The following is a 24,635-nucleotide window of genomic DNA, read 5'->3' as shown; positions in this document are numbered from 1 at the left end:
GGTAGAGATGAAATATTGTCCTTGTATTTTAGACAAAAGCCAACTTGACGCTATTTTCTCAAGCCGGAAAGGTAAAACAATTAACTATACCGTCGGCGGGACTCGAATTCAAGATCTTTGCCAGAAGATGTGCTAACAGTTACATCACAAGAGAAAGCAGTTGGAAAGGAAAAGATTTGTTATAAGAAAGCTTTTTCTCATGAAAGGAAGCCATGCTTTACCTTTAAAAGGATTATGTCTCTTCTGTGTTGAAGTCAAAGCCAAATTTTGGCTGAATTTTACCTTATTTACCTATTAGAAATTTATTCTCTATCCTTGTTATATTGGTTCACATAATACTATTCTGATTCGAAATTTCGAAATGTGATACATATTTTATTAATGTAACTTAAAAAACCGAAAATATCCTCAGATTCTATATAAGAGTTATTATTATTCTCTTACTGTAAATTAATTGATACTTATTATATTCAAACTTATTGTAAATTGATAAATTTATTAACGCCTAATTCATTAAATCTTGATTATAAAATTTAAAACTGGGGATTCAATATTCATCTGAGAATGGTATAAACAATAATAATGTTTTTACTTGATTAAAATGTTTCCAATGCCTGATAATCTAAAATATTAATAAAACGGAAAGATAGATAAGTATAATCAGAAAAACACATCAAAGCTACCAAGCAGAATAGAAAGATTAAAGGTAAATTGGAAAAGAAACACACTAAAGCGAAATTTTAAAATGTTTAGCTTTTATGAAGGTCTTTTCACTGTGCGTTCAGTAATTTTATAATTAGATTATGAAAAGTAATTTGTAAGCTAAAAAATATATTTTACTATGTACAGTAGAGTCTTTAAAGGTCGACCTGACATAGACTAAGAGGATGTCCAGTAACCGAAAATGTCGACTTTTAAGGCAGAAAGAATGGGTTGTATTCGTAATTTCGCCCAATACCTGAATCACAGTCAGTTTTATTAACACATTTCTCTTTCTCCAGTTTCTTGAGGTATCCAGTTTCATTTCATTTGTCATATTAATTTGTTTTCTTTTTTTCTTGTTCGTATTTTAGGCCGGTATCTATGAAAGGCCCATATCTGTGAAAGGCCGGTATCTGTCTACTATGTCTACTACATTTTAGGTATCTCTAGGCCTTCCTATTTGCTAAGCTACCGCTCCGATTCTGCGGGGGAGGACAATCCCACTGCTTTTTTCCTACCAGCGGCCTCTCAAGAAGATTGAGTCTCATAATACATTATGAATGCCCCCTTACCGCATAGACACTTTATGCTTAAAAACTTCCATCTTTGTTCAGGATCTGAGCGCGGGCCTTTCAGCACGGCAGTCGGCGTTCCTAGCAACTACTCCGTCTGGGAGTTATTGCACAGGCAACTCTTGCAAGCCTGGATATAAACTGTAAAACTACCCAGAAGGAACTGAAATTTTAGTTTACAACAGAGTACTGCTATGAACCTTGCTAACGGCTAGCAACAGAAAGAGGAACATGAGTGGTAATCGACAGCGATTTCTCGACATCCTTAAGACATTTTGTTACTGAGAACTCTATGCATTTTAATTTGAAAGTGAATTCTGTGTCCTTACTAACTGTTAAATTTAAATTGGCATGAAAGGAGAATCGCGTTATTTTAACTTGGAGAAAGGGTTTTTTTTCCAGCTTATATTGATACTGTTGTGTTATAGACAGGTTAAATCAATGGTCTCAAACTCGAAAAGCAATTGGCAAGCCAGAACATTTTTGATAAAGTGGGCTGAACGTACGTTCAACTCATTTAATTAAAAAAGATGCAATTCAGCGGTTTTTGCAGCATATTAGAATTTGCACGTGTTTCTTTTACACTCATGTCCATAAATTAAGGATAATGCAAAAGCAGGCAAAGGAAGAGTTAGAAGCAAAACAAATTTGACTTATTTGTAAAGCTTATTTATTAAACAAAAGGTAAAGAGCAAAAAAAGGTGCTACATGCTTGATATTATTAAAAAAATTAGCGATGTTTTCTCCCTGGAGCAAATTACAAAAAAAAACCTATTTACAAAAAACCAATATTACATGGTTGGTATGATTGTTAATACATTGTATGTCTCACAGACGTTGACAGTCCGTACAACGCCTAGGCATGCTGAATATCAAATTATCGATCTGATCTTGGGGGATATTACACCACTCAAAAAGCAATGCTCTCCGAAGTCCCGGTAGACATGTAGGAGGAGGTTGATGGGCTGCAACTCGTCGACCAAGCATGTCCCACATGTGCTCTACTGGATTCAAGTCCGGTGAGAATGCTGGCCAGTCCATACGGGTGATATCCTCCAATTGAAAGCATTCGCTTGCGATGTTTGCACGGTGAGGACGGCCGTTGTCATCCATAAACACAAATTGTGCGCCCATGGCGCCCCGAAACAAACGTACATGTTGTTCCAGAATGACGTCCCGATAGATTTGGTTTGTCATGGTTCCAATTTGAACATGCAGGTCAGTTCTGGAACCCAGAATAATTCCACCTCAAACGAGCACTCCTGCACCACCGTAACGATGTCGTTCAACGATGTTTTCTTGGTGGTAACGGGTACCTGGAGCTCTCCATATGAAAGTCTGCCGAGAATCAGACTGCAAGCTAAACCTGGACTCGCCGGAAAATATCCCACAAGACTACTGCTGCGGTGTCCACAATGCATGCTCTCTACTCCAAGCTAACGGCAGGCGACAGTGAGTTGCAGTAAGTGGAATGCATCTGACAGGTCTACGAGCATATAGACCAATCTGCCCTAAGCGTCTGTACACGGTCTTCCTTGAAAGTGTCGTACCAGTGGCTGAAGAGAGCTGACGAGACAGGTTTGAGGCTGTGCTCCGCCTGTTTCTTTTGGCAGTAACTGCCAAATACCGGTCCTCATTCGGCGTTGTAACTCTGGGGCGACCTGTGCTGTAACGTCTACTCACATTACCATCATCTTGGAATCGTTGCCAAAGCCTGGAGATGACACTCTGGGTAATTCCAAGTTCGTCTGATACTTCCAGTTAGGTACGCCCACATTCCAGACGGACGATAATTCTACCTAGTAAAAAATCATCCAAATGCGTCCTTTGTGTCATAACTATTCGGTTATTGCACTGAAATGCTTATAAAGCGCCTGCGAACAATTTTACTTCTTTGTCTGTATTCCTTATATATCACTCTCTTGCACTCTCGTCATTGTGACGTACCATCGGTGTCATCTGGTTACTGAAATTTGCATATGATTCTTGAAGATGTGTGTAGTGATTTTACAGGTGATATATTTATTTTAGAGTTCGATTTCCGCGTGACTCCGAATTATCCTTAATTTATGGACATGAGTGTATTTGACACTCTCGAGAATACCAGAGTGTGCATGCGTGGGCACCGCCGTACATGGATAATTCATAAACCGAATGATCCGCGCCGGGAAAATCGAAAATATATACTATATGAATAGTGGGAAACTTCCGTGAAGTGTTGCTTCACTCAATTCATTTGCTTTTGTAAAAATATTTTGCTTTCGTTATAAATCGTATTTCAGAAATTGTAACTTTTCTTCCTTCAATTTCCATTTAAAATTTCAAATTTTGCTTTATGATTCTTTTCGCAACAGCGAGGAACGTTGCATTGTTTGGATTTGATATTCACTAACTAAAAATAAAACGTGCTATTTTTTGTGCATCCAACACCATAAAAGTATACGATTTCTTATTTTTCTGGAAAAATGCACCCTTTTTCGTCAATTTCAGATTTATCTCTTAATCCAAATCACTATTATAATTCTATTTACATCTCTAATTCAACACAATGAATTTCCGCATGTATGTAACATTCAAAAGTTATGCCTAGTTCTAAATGATAGGCACTGATATAATGCAGATCTAATAACAAGTGGAAATAAACAGCTTCATAAGCCAGTTTAGCTTGTCTCCATGTATATAGCAATAGGAACCGTGAAGCTGTGCATTTTGATAACCAGTTCACTGCGATACTGCAGTGTTGTTCTTAAGCTGAACTACCTAAACAGTACTTCCCAGAGCAATTGCAGAGTTCTTTACGGAGCCTTTGAATGAATGGCACATGAAATGCGTCCCTCGTAGGAGATCTTGGACGGTACCATTAATGACTGACTGAAGAAAAACATATATTATACAAAAGTATAAACTCAGTTGCAGAGGGGCGTGATCTGCGAGAATATTGGAGCTTCACCAACAGCGGCTGCCAACTGCATGTGAGTTCTGCCGCCTTACCACAATCACATAGCCTGGCTTACACGTATAATTATGCAAGAATATATGCAAGACTGTTACTGAAGCTGTCATTGCATGTTCAGCGCATATTTCCCTATGTCTCTGAACTGTAAGAACCACATTTACTGTAAATGTGTACTTAAAATATATTTACTGGCCGTGTTAAATTATTTCGGGGGCCACATGTGGCTCGCAGTATACCGGTTTCAGATCCCTGCTTAGGCAATCTGCCTCACTAAAAAAATTTCTGAAACTGCATATGTTTGCTCTTCTAAATTCACTTACAAACAAATTGAGTTTTGAGATGACTTGTTTTCTTTTCCTGCTCTTAAATCGCGAATTATTGCAAACTGACTCTTTGCCGATTGAAAAAAAGCATTTGTTTAAATATTTAGAGGACTTTCAGAGAAAAGAGTTAAAAAGAAAGGTTGTGAGAAGGGAAGTATATCTGATAGTTGTTTATTATCTCATTTAGCAAAGAGTTTTGAGAAGCAAGAAATCTAATTTTAGTAACCATGCATACTTGATTTTACAGTGGTGGTATATTGTATACACACATTTTCAAATTTTTAGGATTTACAAAATTTACAAAATTCAGTTAAAAAAGACACATATTTCCAATAACAAGAGGCTACGTATTTTAACATAAGTGGTAATAGTCTAAGTTGCCAACTGCAAATACATACCCTACGGGTTATCATACGCATTGTTCTAGACACTATTTAAATGGCAATAGTTGTAGTACATGATGTAACATGCCATTTATCATCCGAGAAATCTAGCCAAATATTGCCATTGAATAACATGTGAGATCTTTAATTCATCTTATTAGGGACCTGCTAAATAGCCAGTTTGTAAGCTATTACTGTAATTACATGACATGAGATCTTTAATTTATCTTTCAAACTTGCGATGCTTGATTAATTAACTGATTGATTTAAATGCAACAAATATGCTTCTTAATAATTTAAATCTCTATTTCATTTTTGATAATATATATATATATATATATATGGTAGATATTATTTGAAATGTCTTTAATTTATAATATCTAGTTGATAACTTTTGTGCATATGTATGCCGTTATTGTAATTAAAAAGTGTTTTCTTAATGCTATATGTTAAGCACCTCGGGTATAGAATTACTTTGTTTTAAATGTGAAGAAAAACAGTTTTTCTTTTATTGTTGAAACGATGGTTATCAAGCTGACTGAAATACAACTGGAGATACTGGCCATACTCATAGTGTTTAACCAAAATTATCGGGGGTGTTTAATAAAATGATGGCATAAAATATTTGATCGTGCGGCGGACCACACAAAGATAAGATTCGAGTTTTTACAAAGTGTGAGGCAACAGACTCTCTCATTACAGACGATATAATTCGTTTAGTTACAGCTCCACTTCACATTACAAAAAACAGAACTTCACAGCCAGTGTCAAGGGAATTTAGCGATCTACACTGTGTCTGTCACTAAAGCCTCTCGATTTCATTGAGGCTAACGTACCAATGATATGGTTGTTGTTGTTGTTGTGATGGTTTCCTATATAACGAATCAGAAGAGGTAAATCATAACCGTTATGAAAATGAAGAGAGCGTGACTATTTCAATCTGTAAACTGTTTTAGACAAAGGCAAGAACTCAGAATGTTCTTAAAGCTCTCCACTAGTTAGAGTCCAAGAAAGACTCTAACTAGCAAGATAGTCACATAATGAGGATAATGACTGACAATAATTGTTTCTATGCTTTCAATGTTGTTATGTACTATAGTAAAAATTCTCACACATTTGTATGAAATGTATTTTTGTTCTATATTCAGTAGTAATGCAAACTTACTGAATGTAACACAATCACACCAGTTACTCCATGGAGTCACGCCAACAGTGCAGAGTACCATCACTAATCGGCTACACCTCATTTCACATCAATCAGCTACATAAAATATTAAGCAGATCATTCTAGTGAATGGCAGATCATTCTAGTGAATGAATTATTCTGTCTTACGCTGAAATTGAGGACAAATAATTCGGAAAAACCTTTTCTATGTTCTAAGAACACAATCTAAAACATCAGAGATGCAAGCAGATTTGGCTTTAACATTTGTTGAAGCCCTAAATTATCATTACAACTGATTTCACATACACGGAGTTTTAGGAAAGAAATGATGAAACCCAGAGACGCATATATCCGAAATCAAGGTGTTTCTTGTAGTGTGGTTTACATAGCTAAATGAATACAATTTGAAAGCTCAGAATCTTTTAGTACACCTCTATGCAAGCGCCATATGTAGCCTGGGCGATACTGCGAAAATCTGCAGCATCGGCCCCAGGCGTTTCATACATTCTTTCCTTCCAAAATCTCTTCCAAGAAAGATACTATAAGATCAATTTGGGTGAATGCAACAGAAAAAAATCTAAAAGCGTCAAGTCGTCGAAGAAAGAAATCTAACAGGAGTGAAGTTCACTCACCTTGTTTGTCCGTTCTTGTTATGAGAACCACAATGCAATATTTTGATTTCAGATATATGTATCGTTCTTTTTCAACATTTCATTTCTGAACACCCTGTAAACATAATAATAATTCAAAATGAAATGTGTTTCCATTTAGTTGCTGTTCAAGAGAACAACTTAGCTGGGGCTCTCTGGAATTCGGGGCTGTTTGTCGCTTATGCCTATGTCCGGAGATGGTTCTGGATGGTATTAATGAGAAAATGTGCATAAAATTTAGTCATGGCAGGCTAAGACTTTTAACAAGACAATCGTTCCTGAAGTCTGTTCCTGGCAAACTGAGCTATGGTTTCATTTTTGAGGATTCGGGTTTTTAGTCCAATCTCAGATACTATTTTCCTTGTAAATTTAAGTAATAGGAACTTAGGATGACGTGGTTATTGTATAAAATTCTAGCAGTCTAGGGCTGGTTATTATAAAATTTTATATTTTGCGCTGGTTATCTTTTCCTGTCATATAAATAAATTGTATTGTCTCTCTCGTACTTTCTGAACCACCAGTTACACACATTCTCTCTTTGCAGGCCTCAGAGGAAATTCTTTTTCCTCTAATAATGCGATAATGTCAATAAAACTTTCACACTCGTGACTTAGATTCAATGTTTTTTGTAAATGCGGTTATTCATACTTAATGCTTCCTCTGAACATGATTTTCCCTATGTGTAACATGAATAAGAGTTAATTCTCCCCGAAAATCCTCCACAAAGGAACATTTTCTATTAGCACCTCTTGTGTGCTGCCATAATCAGTTAAGTAAGCAAACAATTCTTCCCTAATAAGGATTTTAATAAGCAGTAACACTGTCTGTAACTCCAGTCTTACTTAAAATAATCGCACCTGCATTTAGTTCAAGAAGAGTAACCTATATCATAACAAATACATAAATGTGAAAAAGGGGCCAAATTTGAGAGAAACAACGTTCGGTGTAGTCGGTGTCACTAACGAAAGAGTTTAGGTCTAACGGATGGCAACTTCCATAGCTGTTCTTTTAATCAGAGCCTTAAGAATGTACAACGTTCTTCATATTATTTAAAAAACAATAAAAAAATCTCAGTTCAAGGGACGCTTTCGAGTATTTTCTTTCATTAATGGATTGCGTGACTTAAATATGAGTAGCAGTAGTATCAGTACCCTACCCCCCCCAAAAAAAATCAGCAAATTAATACAATATTTTTCATCATGACCCATGGGAAATTTCGCCGTAGAAACATTTTTCAATGGACAGACACTGCTATTGTCAGTCATCCAGGAGATGATTCTGAAAATGGAAACTTATAGTTTATTTAGAGGATAAATTATAGTCTTTTTTTTTCTAAATTTTATGCTCTTTAAATCATCATAGGATTAATTTTCATCCTATATATGCTACCTATATTCATGCATCTTTGGTTCAGTGGTTTAAAAGTACTAGATCCACATTTTCAAATTTACCAATCTGTATTATTTTCTATGAGTGATTTAAATTCGAAAGAGAAAATATATACTTCATTTTTCAGCAAAATGAATTATAAAATGATAGAATCAAAAAATGCTCTATACATACAAGAGCACGACGATTAGCATTTTATATAGAAGATAGCCAAAGCAGACGCTAGAATCATCGAAATCAGCGTGACCGCAGAATTTAAGAAGCTGCAATGGACTTCAAAATCTATAGCATCCGGTTTAAAAAACCCCTGACCTATCACTGACCATGTTGAAACTAGACTGCTGTAGCACAAGTTCTATATAGAAGACCTTCGATCTGTTAATCTACAAAACTTGGATCATAACTTACTAGAGCAATGCAGTCGTAAATCAAAACAAAACTTTTTTTCCCCAAAAGATCACTGATCATTTTAGGCAATATAGGCATAAAATGATGCATTGGTGATATGCTATTTTCTTTAACAATGCTAAAGTTATTTATTTTCATATGTAGTTCATTAAAATATGTGAAAACATTTCAATACCTTAAAATTGATCTATCATCTCCACTTTTGATTTGCATCATGCACTCTAGATTAAAGTTTTTTAAACTATAGTACATGAATCTGTAATGGTAAACTGCATAATTTTACGCAAAAGACGAATGTAAAACGGCACGATTTTTAATATTTTGTTTTAATCTAATATATATATATTTATTATTATTCAAATATATATATATATTTTCTAGTTTTTGGTACATCCTTTAAGCGCTTTGGCCATATACTACTTACAACTTTAAGTTCGATACTGAAACGACTAAGAATTTAGTTTGAAAAATTGTACCGTAATATTTATAGTTTATTACATTGTAAAAGTGTTATATTTTATTACGTATATGAATGAATAATAGAAATTTAAGAGGTTTCCTTCTTTGATCATAAACACTTCCTTTAAGGAGTAGTGATATTTAATTGCAGAATGTTTTTGTGGTGAGACACATATTTTTCATTCCTGTTTATAAGGTACAAAGTTTAAAAAATTTGAAAACCATTGCTCTAGATCAGGGTTTCACTGCACGGTCGTTACGAATACGCTGGGGATCAATGAAGTTTTAAAAGGGTTTCCTTCAAGAGGTCGACTGGCAGTCGATAGTCGAATATGTATGGACAGCTGATCGGTATAATAAAAATTCCATTGATTAAAAAATTAAAATAAATATGAGAAAAAAGTAAACAAAATTTAATTTATTTCTAAAAACAATAATGCATTTTGGAAATATATAGATTTTTTTTCAGCCCAAAGAGCTGTTAATTTCGTTTTGGCATTTTGCGTCGAAAACTTTGAAAGTCTGAACCACTTTTAAAATTGCTGCCACCAAATATTAGAACCCTGTATTATATTTAAAGAAATTAAATAATGAAGAATCTGCATAAATGCATGTACTTTTCTCGCATTGTGATAAAACAACGGTATCTACAGCCATCCAATTTTGTATAACGTATGTCTCCACCCAAATATGGGCATCTGGAAGCCCAAATTTGGAATTTGTTTTATTATTTATTTCATATATTATACAGCATTTTGTGTTTTGTTTAACAAACTCAACAATTTTAAAGCAGGCAATGGGTCAACTGTACGGAAACAAAAAATTATCTCCAGCGCGCTCAAATTCTAAACATATGTTCTTTTTAAATTATTTAGCGATATTGCTGTTGAATTGAATTTTATGGTTTAAGTGCGAAGAAAATGATATTTAATAAATAAAGGTAACACACAAAACGTTAAAAAAAGCCCCTTTAGGCGTAATATAAAATCTGAAAAGTGTCAGATTTTTTTATAAAGTATATATAAAACAGTATAAAGTATATATAAAACAGCAAAATGCAGGGGAACACAAGGAAACACAACCAGAAAAAATTACGAAGAAAGCAAAATTCCTTAGAAGATACACCTCATTTCCTCGCGTAATTCTCCCGTCATTTTTTACCGCTATATCATCAAAAATTCGAGAAAAGAAAATTCTGCAAATAGTTTAATTTCCGAAGGACGCTGTTATAGTAAGAACATAACAAATGAAAGGGATAAACTTATTTAATTTGACATCCTGGAAAGAAACCAACATTCCAATTGTAAGGATTATGTTAATTTTATTAACAGTTAAATTTTAAGTTAAAGTCCTTTCCTGTCAAATTCTTAACTTCAACTTACTACTTCCGGCTAGAACGTAGTTTTGGAATCACTCTGAATACTTAATGAGGAGGAGCGGTATCTAAACCACGAAGTGTCTTCTTGCTGAGAGAATCAGAGTTTCTGATTTGCGCGCGTCTGCCTTTTGGCTACTCTCTCTCAAGCTGTTATTATTACACTCGGCCGTACTAAGGCCCTTGATAAGCTTCGTAGTCAACTAGAGTTAAGGGGCCAACTCGATTAGAATCTTAATAGCTCCGGCTATATCCCTTTAGTTAATCTTAGTTTTAGTTTATTTCTTAGTCTCGTAAGTTCAAAACAAAACTTTTTTTTGTCGGCTTTTATTGTACACTCCAAGTCGGAGTTTTGTTCAGTCTTATTGAATTAATAAAGAGTTAGTTACCCTTCCATCTTGTTGTTTCTTGTACCACGAACTTAAGCGATTATTCGCTAACTAGTTCTTAAGATTCGTCACTTCTTACAGTAACTGAGAAGTACACTAATGAGAATCTTACACAATAAGAACACATATTAATATTAACCGTACAATATCTAATGCGATATCTTCATTTCTACTGCAACTTGAATTACGTCCGTTTTTATTGTTGTCTCTGCGACTCTTTAGGCCTCAAAATATTCACAAACAATTAGAGAAGTTAAATGTATAGCTGACTGAGCGAAATCGTAGACTGAATGCCAGTGCGTGTTTGCTTCGCTGTGATCGGTCGGACGCGAGGAAATATGGTATTGTAAGATACCGTAAATACCTTTAAATATAATATAAGGCTGCAATATTTGGTGGCAACAGTTTGAAAAGTGAACCGACATTTGAAGTCTTCAACATAAAATGCCAAAACGAAGTTAATAGATCTTCTGGGCTTTGGGCCTAAAAAAAAAAAGCTGTTGCTCTAGATGATATATAAATCCAATTAGAAGGAAGATGGGCTGTGGGATTAAAGCTAACATATGAATATTACATAGTTTTTATTACAACTCTGTGACCTTGTACACTTACCATTGGTTTCCATTCGATTTTTCCTTTTACAGACTCGAAAGTGAAAATTGAACTGCTAATTTAATAATAACCGCTACTTCCATGCTCTTATAAACTACCCCTTCCATGCTCTTAAATGAAGTTATTAAGTTACTGTTGTTTCCATTTACATTTTGTTGGATACAAAAACTGCATATAGAATGTTCTACTTTTTTATTATCTAGTTTTCTTATTCTAAGTGTAAATGGCTAACCTCAGTGAATATTTTATTTAATGTTAATTTCTGCTTTGTATTCCGTAAAAACTCTTTTTATTTACTCATCTGTGGCAACAATTCCAGAGGCAGGTTTAAGAAGATCCACGTTTATTTATAGGGCTAAAATGTAGCGTCAAAATTAATTCTTTATATACTACATATACTTATTTATGGTAAAGATTTTGACTGCTGCAAAAACTAACAATGAACTTTCATAGGTTTAGACAAAAATGGTAGCTCTTATACATTCTCACCCGTTGTATAAATTATTGATAAATAATTTATGCAACAGGTGAGAATGTATAATAATTTTTTTCAAAAATTTCTCATTATTTGATGCAGAATAAAATTTCGTTATAAGTTAAAGGTCTGATGTGTACACCACATTACTTCCTTGCAAAGAATATTAAACTCTATGCATTTTTACTGCATTTCATTTAAACTTATTTCCTCAAATTTCATTAGAGATATAGTTCTCGTTCAATTAATTCAGTTCTCACTTCGCGGCAAGGCAAATATGCATAAAACCTCAAAATATCTTTATCAAAAATTGAAAAGTGGAGAAAAATATAAAACACCAGATACAATTACAACAATTAAAAAACATATTTTACAATTAAAATCATAGTTTCTACGCAAAAACAAGCAATTTGGCCGACGGATAAGAAGGCTGATTTTCCGGACCACGAAATTGAAAGTTTGCTTTTGGTCCCACTTGGCAAAAATACACTGAAGGTGCAGAAGTAGACTTAATTCACTATTCTGCTAAGTTTCAAATGTAAACAAATATGGCGGCTATGGGAAAAAATTAGACTTAACCGCACTTAAAGAACTTTTAAATTGTTGATAACTCTACAACTATTGCATGCAGATTAACTAGAGTAATAAAACTTTAACCGAAAGATAAGAACAACTTAATTCAATCATTTGTAAAGCAAAAAAGGCACAATTTACTAACATATACGAATAAAGAACGCTCAGTGAGCCGAGTAAGAGATTGTCTATATATATATATATGTATATATATATATACTTTTGGTACTTATACCAAAACGAGAGGTGCTCAGCTGCATGTTATAATAGTCCTATATACAAAACTTCAACGTTCTGATTTGTTTTTGATTTATGCGAGATAAATACATATATACATATGTGGAGACGTCACGAAAAAATCTCTTCTGAATTCATTTTAAATCTTTTTTGCAGCCGATTCTGAAAAAAAAAGAGTAGTTTATTCTTTTCTTACCTATAGATGTCACGCAAAAACATCTTTAAATTGTATTCGATAGAGGTCAAAATGAATGTTTTCTTTGAAATATGATACCCGAAAATTTTCGCGATTATAATACTTCCTTTACTTCGTATAAGGAAGTAAAAAAAGAGGCTGAAGAAAGAAGGAGAGGAGGGAGAAGGGGAAGAAAATTCAATAACAGTTCTAAGAATGATTGATTTCTTTGTAATTTGAGATGATAATTAAAAAATATGCCGTGTAATTAAATTTAGAGGTAACAAGTTTTTTTTCCAACGCCAAGGCTATTTTTTAACACAAGTTTAACATAATAAACGTTCAACTTAATCACGAAACTTCAATGAGCGTTTCCAACAGCAATTTTTTATCCGCTCTAAAGTTGCCTCTTTTAGCAACTATTTTAGTTTTAAAATAAGAACATTAGAAACATGATAGCCTTCTTGATAGAAGGGCCAAACATAACACTGCATATAATAAAATTTATTGAATAAAAGAACTCACTCATGCTTTAATGACAATACGTCATATGGCTAAAAATAAGCGTGGAAAAGAAATCTTGCCAACTTTGAACTCCCTCTGCCCTTTTTTCACCTTCTATGCTACGTAACATAAGAAATTTTAGACTTCAGTTACGAAAATTTGTGTGAATGGAACATTTAAAATGATGTTTCTAGTTTTAGGAATGATAGGCCATAGTAAAAATTCCATTTGCTTTTATCAGAGGTGCCAACTCTACCGATTACTTTATCGTTTTTTCCGGTCTCCCAGTAGATCACAAAACTTTCTGGTTTTTAATTTTTAAACTTTATGAAAGAAAATGCTTCCGGGCAAGAAATAATTTTTTTTTTAATTAAAAAAATCTAAAAAAAAAAAAAGAAAAAGAAAATTTCATTCCCCAACTTGTGATAAATGCAATAAAGTAATCAATTACTTCTGACCTGAAGAATAGAAAGTAATTGTTATTAAAATACAGGAAGAAAAAAACACATTATGCGCGCGTTTCGGCCTGTGTGCCTATTTCGGCAGTTCGTTGAATCTTTCAAATTCTTAATCAGAAAGTTTCCTGAATCTCAGCTGTATCTTAGAACGCGGTTAAGTTAGTTACGATTATAGAGCCTCGTAGGTAGTGACTTCGTTAGTTATTCATCCTGTCATTTATTTTTAGTTGCATTTTTGTCTATTTTGTTCAACCGCCGGGTCGGCGTAGTTTGTGAGCCTCAAGTGAACGCAACTGTGATTTCTAAAGCGAAATAAAAAGGGAGTTAAACCTTTCTTACGAGTTTGTGTAATTTCCAGTTCATAGCAGTCACTACTACTGTTGCTGACAAGTTGGAGACACCCAACATCACAAGGCATTTGCAAAGAACCGCTGCGTATGGATAGTTTGAAAAACGGGAGAAAAAGATGCAATTTTGTGGTCGACAGGTTTAAGAAAAATATATTAGCTTGGTGGGGATCGTAGCGAGAGGAGTAGTTGCAGGTTAGCAGGTTGGTTTGGTTTATTTTAACAATGGCAAAGCACTCTGGGGATATCTGCCTAAGGGGATGGATGCCTTCGAAGAGGACTTCCTAAGGGAAACTGGCTCATATACATTTTACACTTGGAAAAAACCACGAAAACGCACCTGATCCGTTTGCCAGAATTCGAACCTGGACCAAACTACCACCGTTCAGTGCTCAGTCTCTGGCGGGCCTTCGAAAGTTGTGAAAATTTTAGCGCATAACATGCTTTCTTGCCCTTTTTCTTGCTGCGTATTCCTTGGGCATTTTATATTTCTTTGGTTGACCAGCATGCAAGGCCGTCGTCACCCGTGTTCACCATCACCTTACTTAGAATAAAAAAATAACATTAAATTAAGAGCATAAAGTGCTATTTTAAATTGTAATTTTTCAAAGAAAAATTTCTATCGGCGATCTTCTATCGCGTTCTGCCAAACAATAGGGGTACTGCAGAAGATCGTCAAGCAGAGACATTCCCACCTTGAGACGGCCGTGCCCACATGGTACATTAAAGGTGACCTCTTTGGCCCACATTTAAAGATATATTTGCCCACTCCTGATACAGAGTTTATGTGGTAGATTTGTAGGTTTTTAGTTTCATATGTTAACTTTACGTGTAATATGTTGAATAATTTTCATGTGTTAAATTTACTTGTAATTTACTAACTTATTGTCATATGTGAACTTTAATAACATGTTAAATTTAATTAATATTTTATTAACCAGTTATTATTTTTTCCTTTACTATTCTTTCTATTTTTCTAGACCCCCGCCTGTTACAAATTAGTTGATGAATTTAAGGATTAAAAGAGCATTAGAGCATTTTTAGCAGCTGTCTCTAACCGTATCTGTACTACGTTCCACAGTGTGTGAACTACCTTTAATTAAGTTTTAGGCTCACTAAACTTAATTGCTCAGGGGCTGACAAACTTGTAGACACGTTTTGCCTTGTAAATCTCACATTTTAATAATTTAAATTTTATTTTGAGTTTTGTTTCTGTTGTTCACGCAATTGGTAGAATTTAATTTCTGTTATTAACCAAGCTGTGTACTGTTAGACTGAGGAACTAATACAAAGGTTTATTCTTTGTATTAATTTATTCCCTTTCTGCACTAGAGTTATGTTGTTAGATACCGAAAGTTACCGAAATTTGATTATGGCTCTTTCTTTAATCTGAAGAGGTATTATGGCTATCAGAAAATGTAAATAACATATTGTGTTACATTTCCGAATACATATTGTTGCTTCTAAGCCACGAATTCTTTTATGTCGAAGATTCTATTGGGAGAGCTTTCGCTTTCGATTTCGATATTCAATTCAAATTCGAATCACGACTTCAAAGTTACTCTTAAAGACTATTTATTTACGCATATATATTATTTTACTATATTTACATAATTCAAGATTAATTTCAAATAGAATCAAATTCAATTAAGAGAATTCTATTAAGATTCGATTCAAATTCTATTCCCTTCGAATCAAATTTTATTAAGAAAAGCCGAGTAACCGACCGCTCACTTCAAAGTTTTGTTTTCGACTTCGTGTTGCCACTGGCAGAAGCGAAACTTTCGCTCATTTCGCGTTCGAGTTGTAACACTTCTCTCACCTTTTGATTTTTGACAAAGTGTGAGAAAATCAAAACACTTGTGAAATGAAAATTGAAGTAGTAATATAAGATGAGAAATTTAAATCTTCCACAAATTAACAACTTTACCTAGGCATAACAAATATCTGGAATATTTGAAACTTATTTAATATTCTGCAAACTTACATACTTTAAGCAACAGACAAAAAAAATCTTTTCCTGGGTATGTTTCGATCACATGACCCATAGGCCAGTTTATTCTTTTCCTTTTATCGTCCTCTACAAACACTAAATTACCTTTCTTGATGGTTCGCAAAGGTACAGTCTTTGGTTGATGTACTAGCAGTCCAGGATATTCATCTCTAAATCTTGTACGAAATTCCACACGTAACTTTTGGTGGTATCGCCATCTTTTCGATAAGTTGATTTCATCCAAACTGTCCAGATCCGGAACACCTTCAGTTCGAACATCTCGAATAAACATAGATGGAGTGAGTTCACATAAATCGGTGGAATCTTCTTACTCGTATGTTAATGGTGTGGAGTTGATATTTGCTTCTGCATCACACATAATATTTAACATCTCCTTATATGAGAGTAATGCTTTTCCCAGGATTCTTCTCAATAATTTCTTGATCATCTGAACCAGTCTCGCTGCGGTTGGTGGACTTAATTTCCACTGAATTTTCATTGTCAAAGAACTGATAATTTGGTTCCAAACAACAGATTAGAGTAGATTTCTTGCCCTTACAAAATTTGTACCATTGTCGTTGTATACTACTCTTTATGTAGAAGATTCATCTTCCTGCTGTGAATATTGCATAGGCTGTCATCTTCTAAGTGCTGTAAATCTTCTAAATCCGAGGAAAAATCCATTAGTCGATAAGTTTTCAATTAATTCTAAATGAATCGCACGATAAACTCCGCAGGTAAAAAGCAAGATCCAAGCCTTTCTATTTTCCTTTAAATAAAGTGCTGCTACATCAACACTCGTCACCTCAAATGCATAAGCATCTCTGAGTCGATCATCTGGGAGAGGACAAGGCACTGTATCAAGAGCTTTCGCCGAGTGTCTCTTGCATCGAACGCACATGCGGAGATTATCCCCCCCCCTTCGAATCAAATTCTATTAAGAGAAGCCGAGGAACCGACTGCTCACTTCAAAGTTTTGTTTTCGACTTCGTGTTACCACTGGCAGAAGCAAAACTCTCGCTCATTTCGGGTTCGAGTTGTAACACATATAAAAGCTAAATACAGTGGAATTCCAATTATCCACAAATCTTGTGATCAATTAAAATACCGGATCATCAACATAGTAACAGATAACAAATACGCCTCCTATCACCACTATCATCAAAGAATACAAACAGTAAACGATGAAAATGCATTTTTATTATAGTTCATTTGAAGTAATTCTGATCCATTTCTAATTAGGATGAGAAAACGTTGTAGTACAATAACCTTGGAGAAAATCACAAAAAAACGGTCATAGAGGCAACCGAAGGATGGTAAGGGGGTCGACTTACCTGTGTTCAGCAGTTTTATCTGCTCGGTTGCTGACAGCCCTAGTTAACTTTATAACTTTATGCATTACAAAATGACGTCATAGCTGCAGTTTTATATTTGTTACACACCATTGTTAATTTTAAATTGTATTATTTGCTGAAAACTTGCAATATTTTTCTGAATTGCTACATTAAAGCATTTTATTTTACCAAAAATCATATAAATTTTTTATTTTCACTGCTATTTTTAGTAATTAATACAATATTACTTACAGGTAGATTACGGCTTAACAGAAGAACAAGTGGCTGGTAAGTAATGTGTACTTCAATAAATACTTTACCTTACAACTATCGAAGTTAACTATAAAAATGCAGTCAACCCTTGATTAACCGGGGGCGGATTAAATTTCATGTAAATGAACAGGGCTGTTTTTTTAACAGTTAGGCTTGTATCCTCCGAACAACGAAAAAATTGCTGTTGTTACAGAACCATTTTGAGGATCGCTCATGGATAATTGTGTTTATGTCAACGACTGACATGGAAAAATAATATACAAGGTTTGACAACAAACTTGCAGGTCTCCTACTGGTACGATGAAAGCTAAAGGCACTGCAAGCAAACTGTCCTTATGATTATTCAAAGCAAAGTTTCCTCATATGAATACAAATATTTGATTGCTCCATCAAATATTCAAAAGTAATTTTGAATTATTACCCGAATGTTACTAAGCGGTCCTCATCATTTACAAAATGTCGTATTTCAATGCGATTTTAATTAGGGGAGTATGGAAAGAATGAACGAAGATGAAAATGAAGATTACAAGCCAACTCCGTGGAGAAGAACAGATGGTTGATCTAGAATATCATGATTTTAACTGAGAACCGTGTCTCAGTCAGTACTGAGAATACCGGTGCATTAACATTAAATAAGATGCCACGTTCTCATAGGTATGGCCTCACACAGTGAATTCTCTTTCTTAGGTTATAAAGAATTTCCAAATGCAGAAGGCATAATTAAATTTCTTCGCAATTCCATTAGAACGGCTAATTGAAGACTGAACAATTCTTGAATCTCCTCCAACGTCTTAATTTCCTTATCCAAATGGAGCATGCTTATCAAATACCATTATAAAATAATAAAACTACATGAACGAGGGACAGAGCTATGTGTGAGTAAATATTTTAATAATTTTGCAGATTTATTTTACTAAAATGCTTGATAATTTGATGTAAAATGTGGGAATTGCATGTGGCGATCCATTGCAACAGGAAGCATAGTAGCTGTGATTATTTAACTTCAGAACGGGACAGATCATCATTTTCCCAAATTAAAGCATACTCTGAATGAGAAGAAAGACATAGTTACAATTTGAAATGCATAGATTTTTGCCATTTATGCCAGTAGAAGAACGTCAGTAGTTTTGGAAACTTTGTCATAAAACTCTGTAGCGATGATTTAACTGAAAATGTGTAGATAGCATTATAAAGTATTTTCAGATCTACTGAAAATTCTTATATATTAAACGAACTGAGTAATTTCAGTATGAAACAAGGAGTCACCAGTAAATAATAATATATATTTTCAGAAAATTAAATGTAATATAATTTAGGAAGAACTCCTTTAATTTTAATTCTGAGAGAAGGAACATCTGATTATTTTCAAAAATTAATTATTTTTAGTCCAAAGGGTCAATTTTCCCTGAAGGACTATTAATTTCGTTTTGTCAATTTGCGTTGAAAACTTTAAAAGACTTTATCACTTGAAAACTTTAAAAGACTTTATCACTTTTCAAATCGTTGCCACCAAATATTATCGCCCTGTGTTATATTTGAAGAAATTAAATAATGAAGAATCTGTATAAATGTATGCATGTTTCTCGCATTGTGATAAAACAATGGTACCTAAAGCCATCCAGTTTTGAATGACGTAATCCTATTGCGAATATGGCCATCTGGAAGCCCAAACTTGAAATTTGGAATTTGTTTTAGTATCGATTTCATATTTTGTAAAACTGTAACGAATTTTTGATTAACAAACTCAAGGATATCAAAGAGAGCAATGGCAACGTTGTACAGAAAAAACATTTTTATCTCCAGCGCGCGAGACTCTGTATCGGAAATTCTAAAAATATGCTCAGTTTAAAACTATTTTCGATATTGCTCTTGAACTGAATTTTATGGTTTAAGTGCGAAGAACATAGTATTTAATAAATAAAGGTAACACATTAACGTTATAAAAACGCCCCTTTGGACGTAATTTAATCTGAAACCTTTCAGAGTTTGTTTTTAATTTCTTAAATTTCTTTAAATTAATTATTTCAGTTTCTTAATTCTTTCTAATTTTTATTTTCTAGTTTTTAAATGAATTTGAAAATAGTAAATGCAACAAAGAATTCATATTCTTTATTCACGTGAATACTTTATAATGCTATTTATGTCTAATAATCTTCATTTAAATTTCTTCAGAATTTAAAGAAGCCTTCTTATTATTTGACAAAGACTCAGATGGAATGATAACTGCGGCAGAGTTGGGTGTAGTGATGAGATCGCTTGGCCAGAGACCGTCAGAAATGGAGCTGAGAAATATGGTACACATGGTTGACAAAGATGGTAAGCTATTCAAGAAATAAATTCTTGGCTTTTAAAAATTCAGAACACTGCTATTATTTTATTGCTTTCTTCATGAATGTAAATACGCAGTACACTAGGCAATTTTTATTAATCACTCATACAACATAATTATCGCATATGACTTGAGAAAAGCTAATTCTCGACGTTTTGGGCAGCTACACAACATGCCTGGTATCTCAAATAATCAAGGTTAGAAGCGGTGTCGCAAAATGAGCGCGCAAATTCGAAACCTAGCCATTATCAATTATATACAAAATGCGATACACCAGTTTGTCATAAATGCAGTTAGCAACGATAGAACTCATTACACCATATAGTTTAAAAGAGTACTACAATATGTACTTTCTATTAAAAGAATTCCAGGGCCCATTACGACTAGAAAACAAGGGCGTAAAACCAATAATATACCTTAGATGTCCTGAGGACAGTATCCAAGTCTTCAAGAAGTGAATCTCGACCATCGCTTTTCATTGCGTTGCGTTTAACGTTCTTAGTAGTTTGAAGTGGTAACTACTGCTTGTACTCTGTCATACTGAGAAGAGCTGTACGAGTACTTTTGTGAAAAGTTCCGGAATCGTAAAGTGTTTCTCTCTGGAAAATAAATTTTATGAAACTATCATCAGTTCTGTGTACATTCAATCCGTCCAGCCCAAATACAGAAACACACGTTAAGCATTCTTTAGGATCTATCTGCTAATGATGGAACTAAATTTCCGGTGTTTGTTCGCACAGAACACGACGGCCATCAGTACCAAGTGGATAAAACTGGTACCCATGCCACTGGTACGTACGCATGTAACAATATTTATCTAACTAAATACATACATTACGGTTGCTTTACTGCATTTCGGTTCGAGTGTGCGAGAAAAAATAAATAGCTATGAGAGTAAATTCAAATTAATTTTTATGGAAATGACAGCAAGCGTATTTAATGAAAAAAATTTTTAAATGTAACTTCACAAGAGAAATCAATCGACTTATATGTTATGTTTTCCCTCTCAAATCAATGATTTCGTCGGACAGATGCAATCTGTAACTGTGATTTCTATTGTTATGCCTTAACGCTATCATTTGAAGCAATACGAGATAGAAACTTCCTCTTTTTGAATGACATATCAACAAAAGAATGCAATTTCAGTACAACCAATCAGAAAACAAGCAATTCACGAGTCTGTTACTCGAGATAGCAACCCACGTTCTCTCCTCCCCTTTTTCTTGGTAAACTTACTTTTTCATTTCTCGATGTGTTGTGCATCTTACTGTTCACCGTTTCATAAAACCAAATCCAAATCTTCATAAGATGCATTTTAATTTTCTCTGATTAAATCAAATTATGTATTTTGATCTCTATCGATTTTATTCAATTTTACATTATCTTACACTTACTAATTTATTTATTTACCATCAGATGAGCAGCTGCAAAATAAAAATACATATGTAATTCAAAAATACGTATGTACGTGCGTTTCAGATGTTTGAGTGAAACAGATTTGGGCCTCTACAGATTCGAAATAATTAAGCGCGGAATTATTGAGTTTTTGGAAGGTTTCATTGCCCGCATGTCTCTGTACAGTTTCTCCCAACGTGTGAATTACTTTCATCGGCTTAAGCTTTGCTAGATGTAATTTTCTCTCAAGTGAGTTTTAACTATCTTAAAATTTAATACTTAATTTTATTTTATCTTTATTTCTGTTATTCTCGCACGCTGCTGTGATAGTTTTTGCTATTATGGAGATTCTGTGATTGTTAAGCTGACGAACTATTAAGACGATGTATACGTTTTTCTGTATTAGAGTTATTTTAACGAAGGGCGATAAGTCATCTGAGCGTTTTCACGGATCCAGAGATTAATATTTAAAATAATTAACTTCCATATATGTCTAAAGTTTGTCTTTTTAAGACGTTTCTCAGTTATTACTCGTTTGGTCTGAAATTTTCACATAGAAATTACTTCACATGTCATGTAAATTAGTTCAAGTGACGCTCCTTTGATACACTTAGTCGTCAGTTGAAGAACGAGCAATCATGTCATGCATTCTATGAAAGATTTAAACATTTCCTTTTCATTTTTGCTACACAAAGCTTTCATTTTTGCTACTTTTCTGTATTGCTATTTTTGTCTCTTAAAATATTAATTTTTGTCATATTCACAAATAACAGCTTTTATGATATTCAATTCAACTTCAGAATTTTGTTTCCTCACTGAACTCGCTGCAAATCGACCTCGGAATTTCCATCTTTTTTAATAAAAGTAAGATTCAATGTCCAGGCATCTTGGTGATCCAGCCCGTAGTATTAAGGCCATTTTTGTCTTATATTCTGACTAATATTGTTAAATTTTCTTTTTTTCGTCGTGTAAAACATTATTAGAATCTATTACAAATTCTTGTGGTTTCAGTTACAAAAGTTTCGACTTTCTATTATAGCTTTTAGTCATATTGTTTGCGGTAGCATTAATTAAACAAATAATTAACAATAATAACGTTATATTCATTTAAGCATATGCATAATGAATGCATAATGACTTCTTCTAAGCATATGCATATGTAAGTTTTGAAATTTCCCAAACAACTGCTTGTAATTGTCAATCTCAAATGAAATTTTCCCAAATATAATACAGGCATTATATGTTTTAATTCATATGTAATTACACAAAGATACTCTTGAGACTTCAAATTAAGAACTAAGTTACACCGGTATTTAATTACTATTTAACATATTAATACTGTTTCTTCTAAAATTCTTATTACGCAGTTAGAGAACATTTTATTTTGAATTACAGGTAATGGTACTATTGAATTCGATGAATTTCTTAGTATGATGTCCAAGAAGCTTCAAGAATCTGATAGCGAAACTGAACTCAGAGAAGCTTTCCGTGTGTTCGATAAGAATGGCGATGGTTTTATCAGTCCTTCTGAGCTCCGTCACGTCATGACCAACCTCGGTGAAAAGTTGACTGATGAAGAAGTAGATGACATGATCAAAGAAGCAGATCTTGACGGAGATGGGTTAGTTAATTACAACGGTACGTTGTTTTCACTAATTTTAATTATGTGAACTTCCTTTGGTTACGCGAAAATTATTAAATCACAAGCTATTTTTCTGAACTCCAGTTATATTACTGTATTAGATTTAAATGTCACTTATAACAGTTTGAGAAGTGGCTTCCTAACTAATTAACTTGTTGCTTATCCTAGAAAGATCTGACATATGTCAGATCAACCCCAGAAGGTTGTTGACTGCCAAAAGTCTATAATAATAAGGGGATCGGATGTAATGAGCCTCTTAGAAAGTCTGATGCAGCTCAGAATGCGATCCGGTGAAGCTGGATGGTCACAGCATTTTCTACAAGTTGGGGGGCGGGATTTTTCTGCCACTATCAAAGAAAATACATTTAGGGTGGTCACTTGTTGTTAGTCTAACCAGAGCAGTCTGGGCAAAGATTGTCTAAGGCTCCTTAGAAATTCTTTGGTCTGGGAGCCACGGTCGCATTTGATTTCCAGCAGAAAGCCAGGGGATGTTTTTGAACTAATTAAATACCTCTACCAACTCTTTCACCCTCAGACATTACCTTACTGTGGTGGCCAGTTCTTAACTACTGTTACTTTGGTTAACTTAAACTGCTTGTGATAAGAATTTTTTTTTCTTTTTTTCTTTTTTTAATATACGCAAATATTAACTAGTATAACCCAGAAAATTCAAGACTTCTTGACTTATGTCTATTGACTAACAAATTAACTGGCTACAGCACCATTGCCACTGCTCTAAGCTAGAATATGATCATGAGAATAATACGAGTATGAATATTTTTTATTCATACTCATTCAGTCATTTAGATTGCTTTCCAAAACTTAAGTTGCTTAACCTAAGTGGCAAACAGTGTGTACGCTTTATCAGGCCTAAAAAATTTTGCAAATCAAATTTAAAAGATTATGAAACAAAACAGTTTTGAAACTTTGAAAGGGGAGGAGGGAAACATTTATGTCGTATGAAAGCGAAAAGCTAAAAAATATGAACAAATAATAGCTCGTTAAGAGGCGGAACGTTCTTGGAAATGCTTCTTTGGATTTGTTTCCGTAAAATCATTTAAATGATTACCGCATCTTTCTTGGCAGTGATGCCAAATGAAATTAGGGAAGAATGTGTAAAAATAGTATCTTCCGAAATGATAGCGTGATGCCTATAATGAGTTCTTTCTTTTCTGTCATGGCTACAGTAAACGCCAGGCGCTGAATTCTTTCATCCACTGATAACCATAGAAACAAATTTTACCTCCTGAGTTACACACGCAATGATATGCTTTCGATTCACGCTCTTCTTCGGAAATCGTTATTTCCTGTGTTGGAGGCTCAAATATTTGTTTTATCCGAATTAAGTCTAAGTTCACATCATTCCAAAATACTCCACCAGCATATCATATATAGGGATTGATGTTTTGATCAACGCAACCTGGAATGTCTGGCAGAAAGCGCATTTCTTCAATATAGTCAGTGTTCTTTAAATTTTCCATAAATCAAGTGGAACAAAGGAGATAAATGTCAGATAA

At 34.0% G+C, this 24,635-nt stretch overlaps 1 protein-coding gene across 3 annotated transcripts in view; it reads left to right on the top strand.

The window, feature by feature from the left end:
• The window catches only part of LOC118187642 (calmodulin-alpha-like), a 220,127-nt gene that overhangs the window by 33,653 nt on the left and 161,839 nt on the right, over nucleotides 1-24,635 (top strand). For all 3 annotated transcript variants that reach the window (XM_085813701.1, XM_085813702.1, XM_035357898.2), the window contains exons 2-4: nucleotides 17,734-17,767; nucleotides 19,925-20,068; nucleotides 22,872-23,114. In XM_085813701.1, coding sequence (XP_085669827.1) covers nucleotides 17,734-17,767; nucleotides 19,925-20,068; nucleotides 22,872-23,114 — 421 coding nt within the window. The remainder of the gene's footprint in view (nucleotides 1-17,733; nucleotides 17,768-19,924; nucleotides 20,069-22,871; nucleotides 23,115-24,635) is intronic.

Source organism: Stegodyphus dumicola, chromosome 3 (assembly GCF_044657685.1).
Source record: "Stegodyphus dumicola isolate Sdum_Otavi_A_Nest chromosome 3, ASM4465768v1".
Lineage (NCBI taxonomy): Eukaryota > Metazoa > Arthropoda > Arachnida > Araneae > Eresidae > Stegodyphus > Stegodyphus dumicola.
Note: the sequence above shows the minus strand (reverse complement) of the source record. Positions and strands in the feature narration are given on the sequence as shown.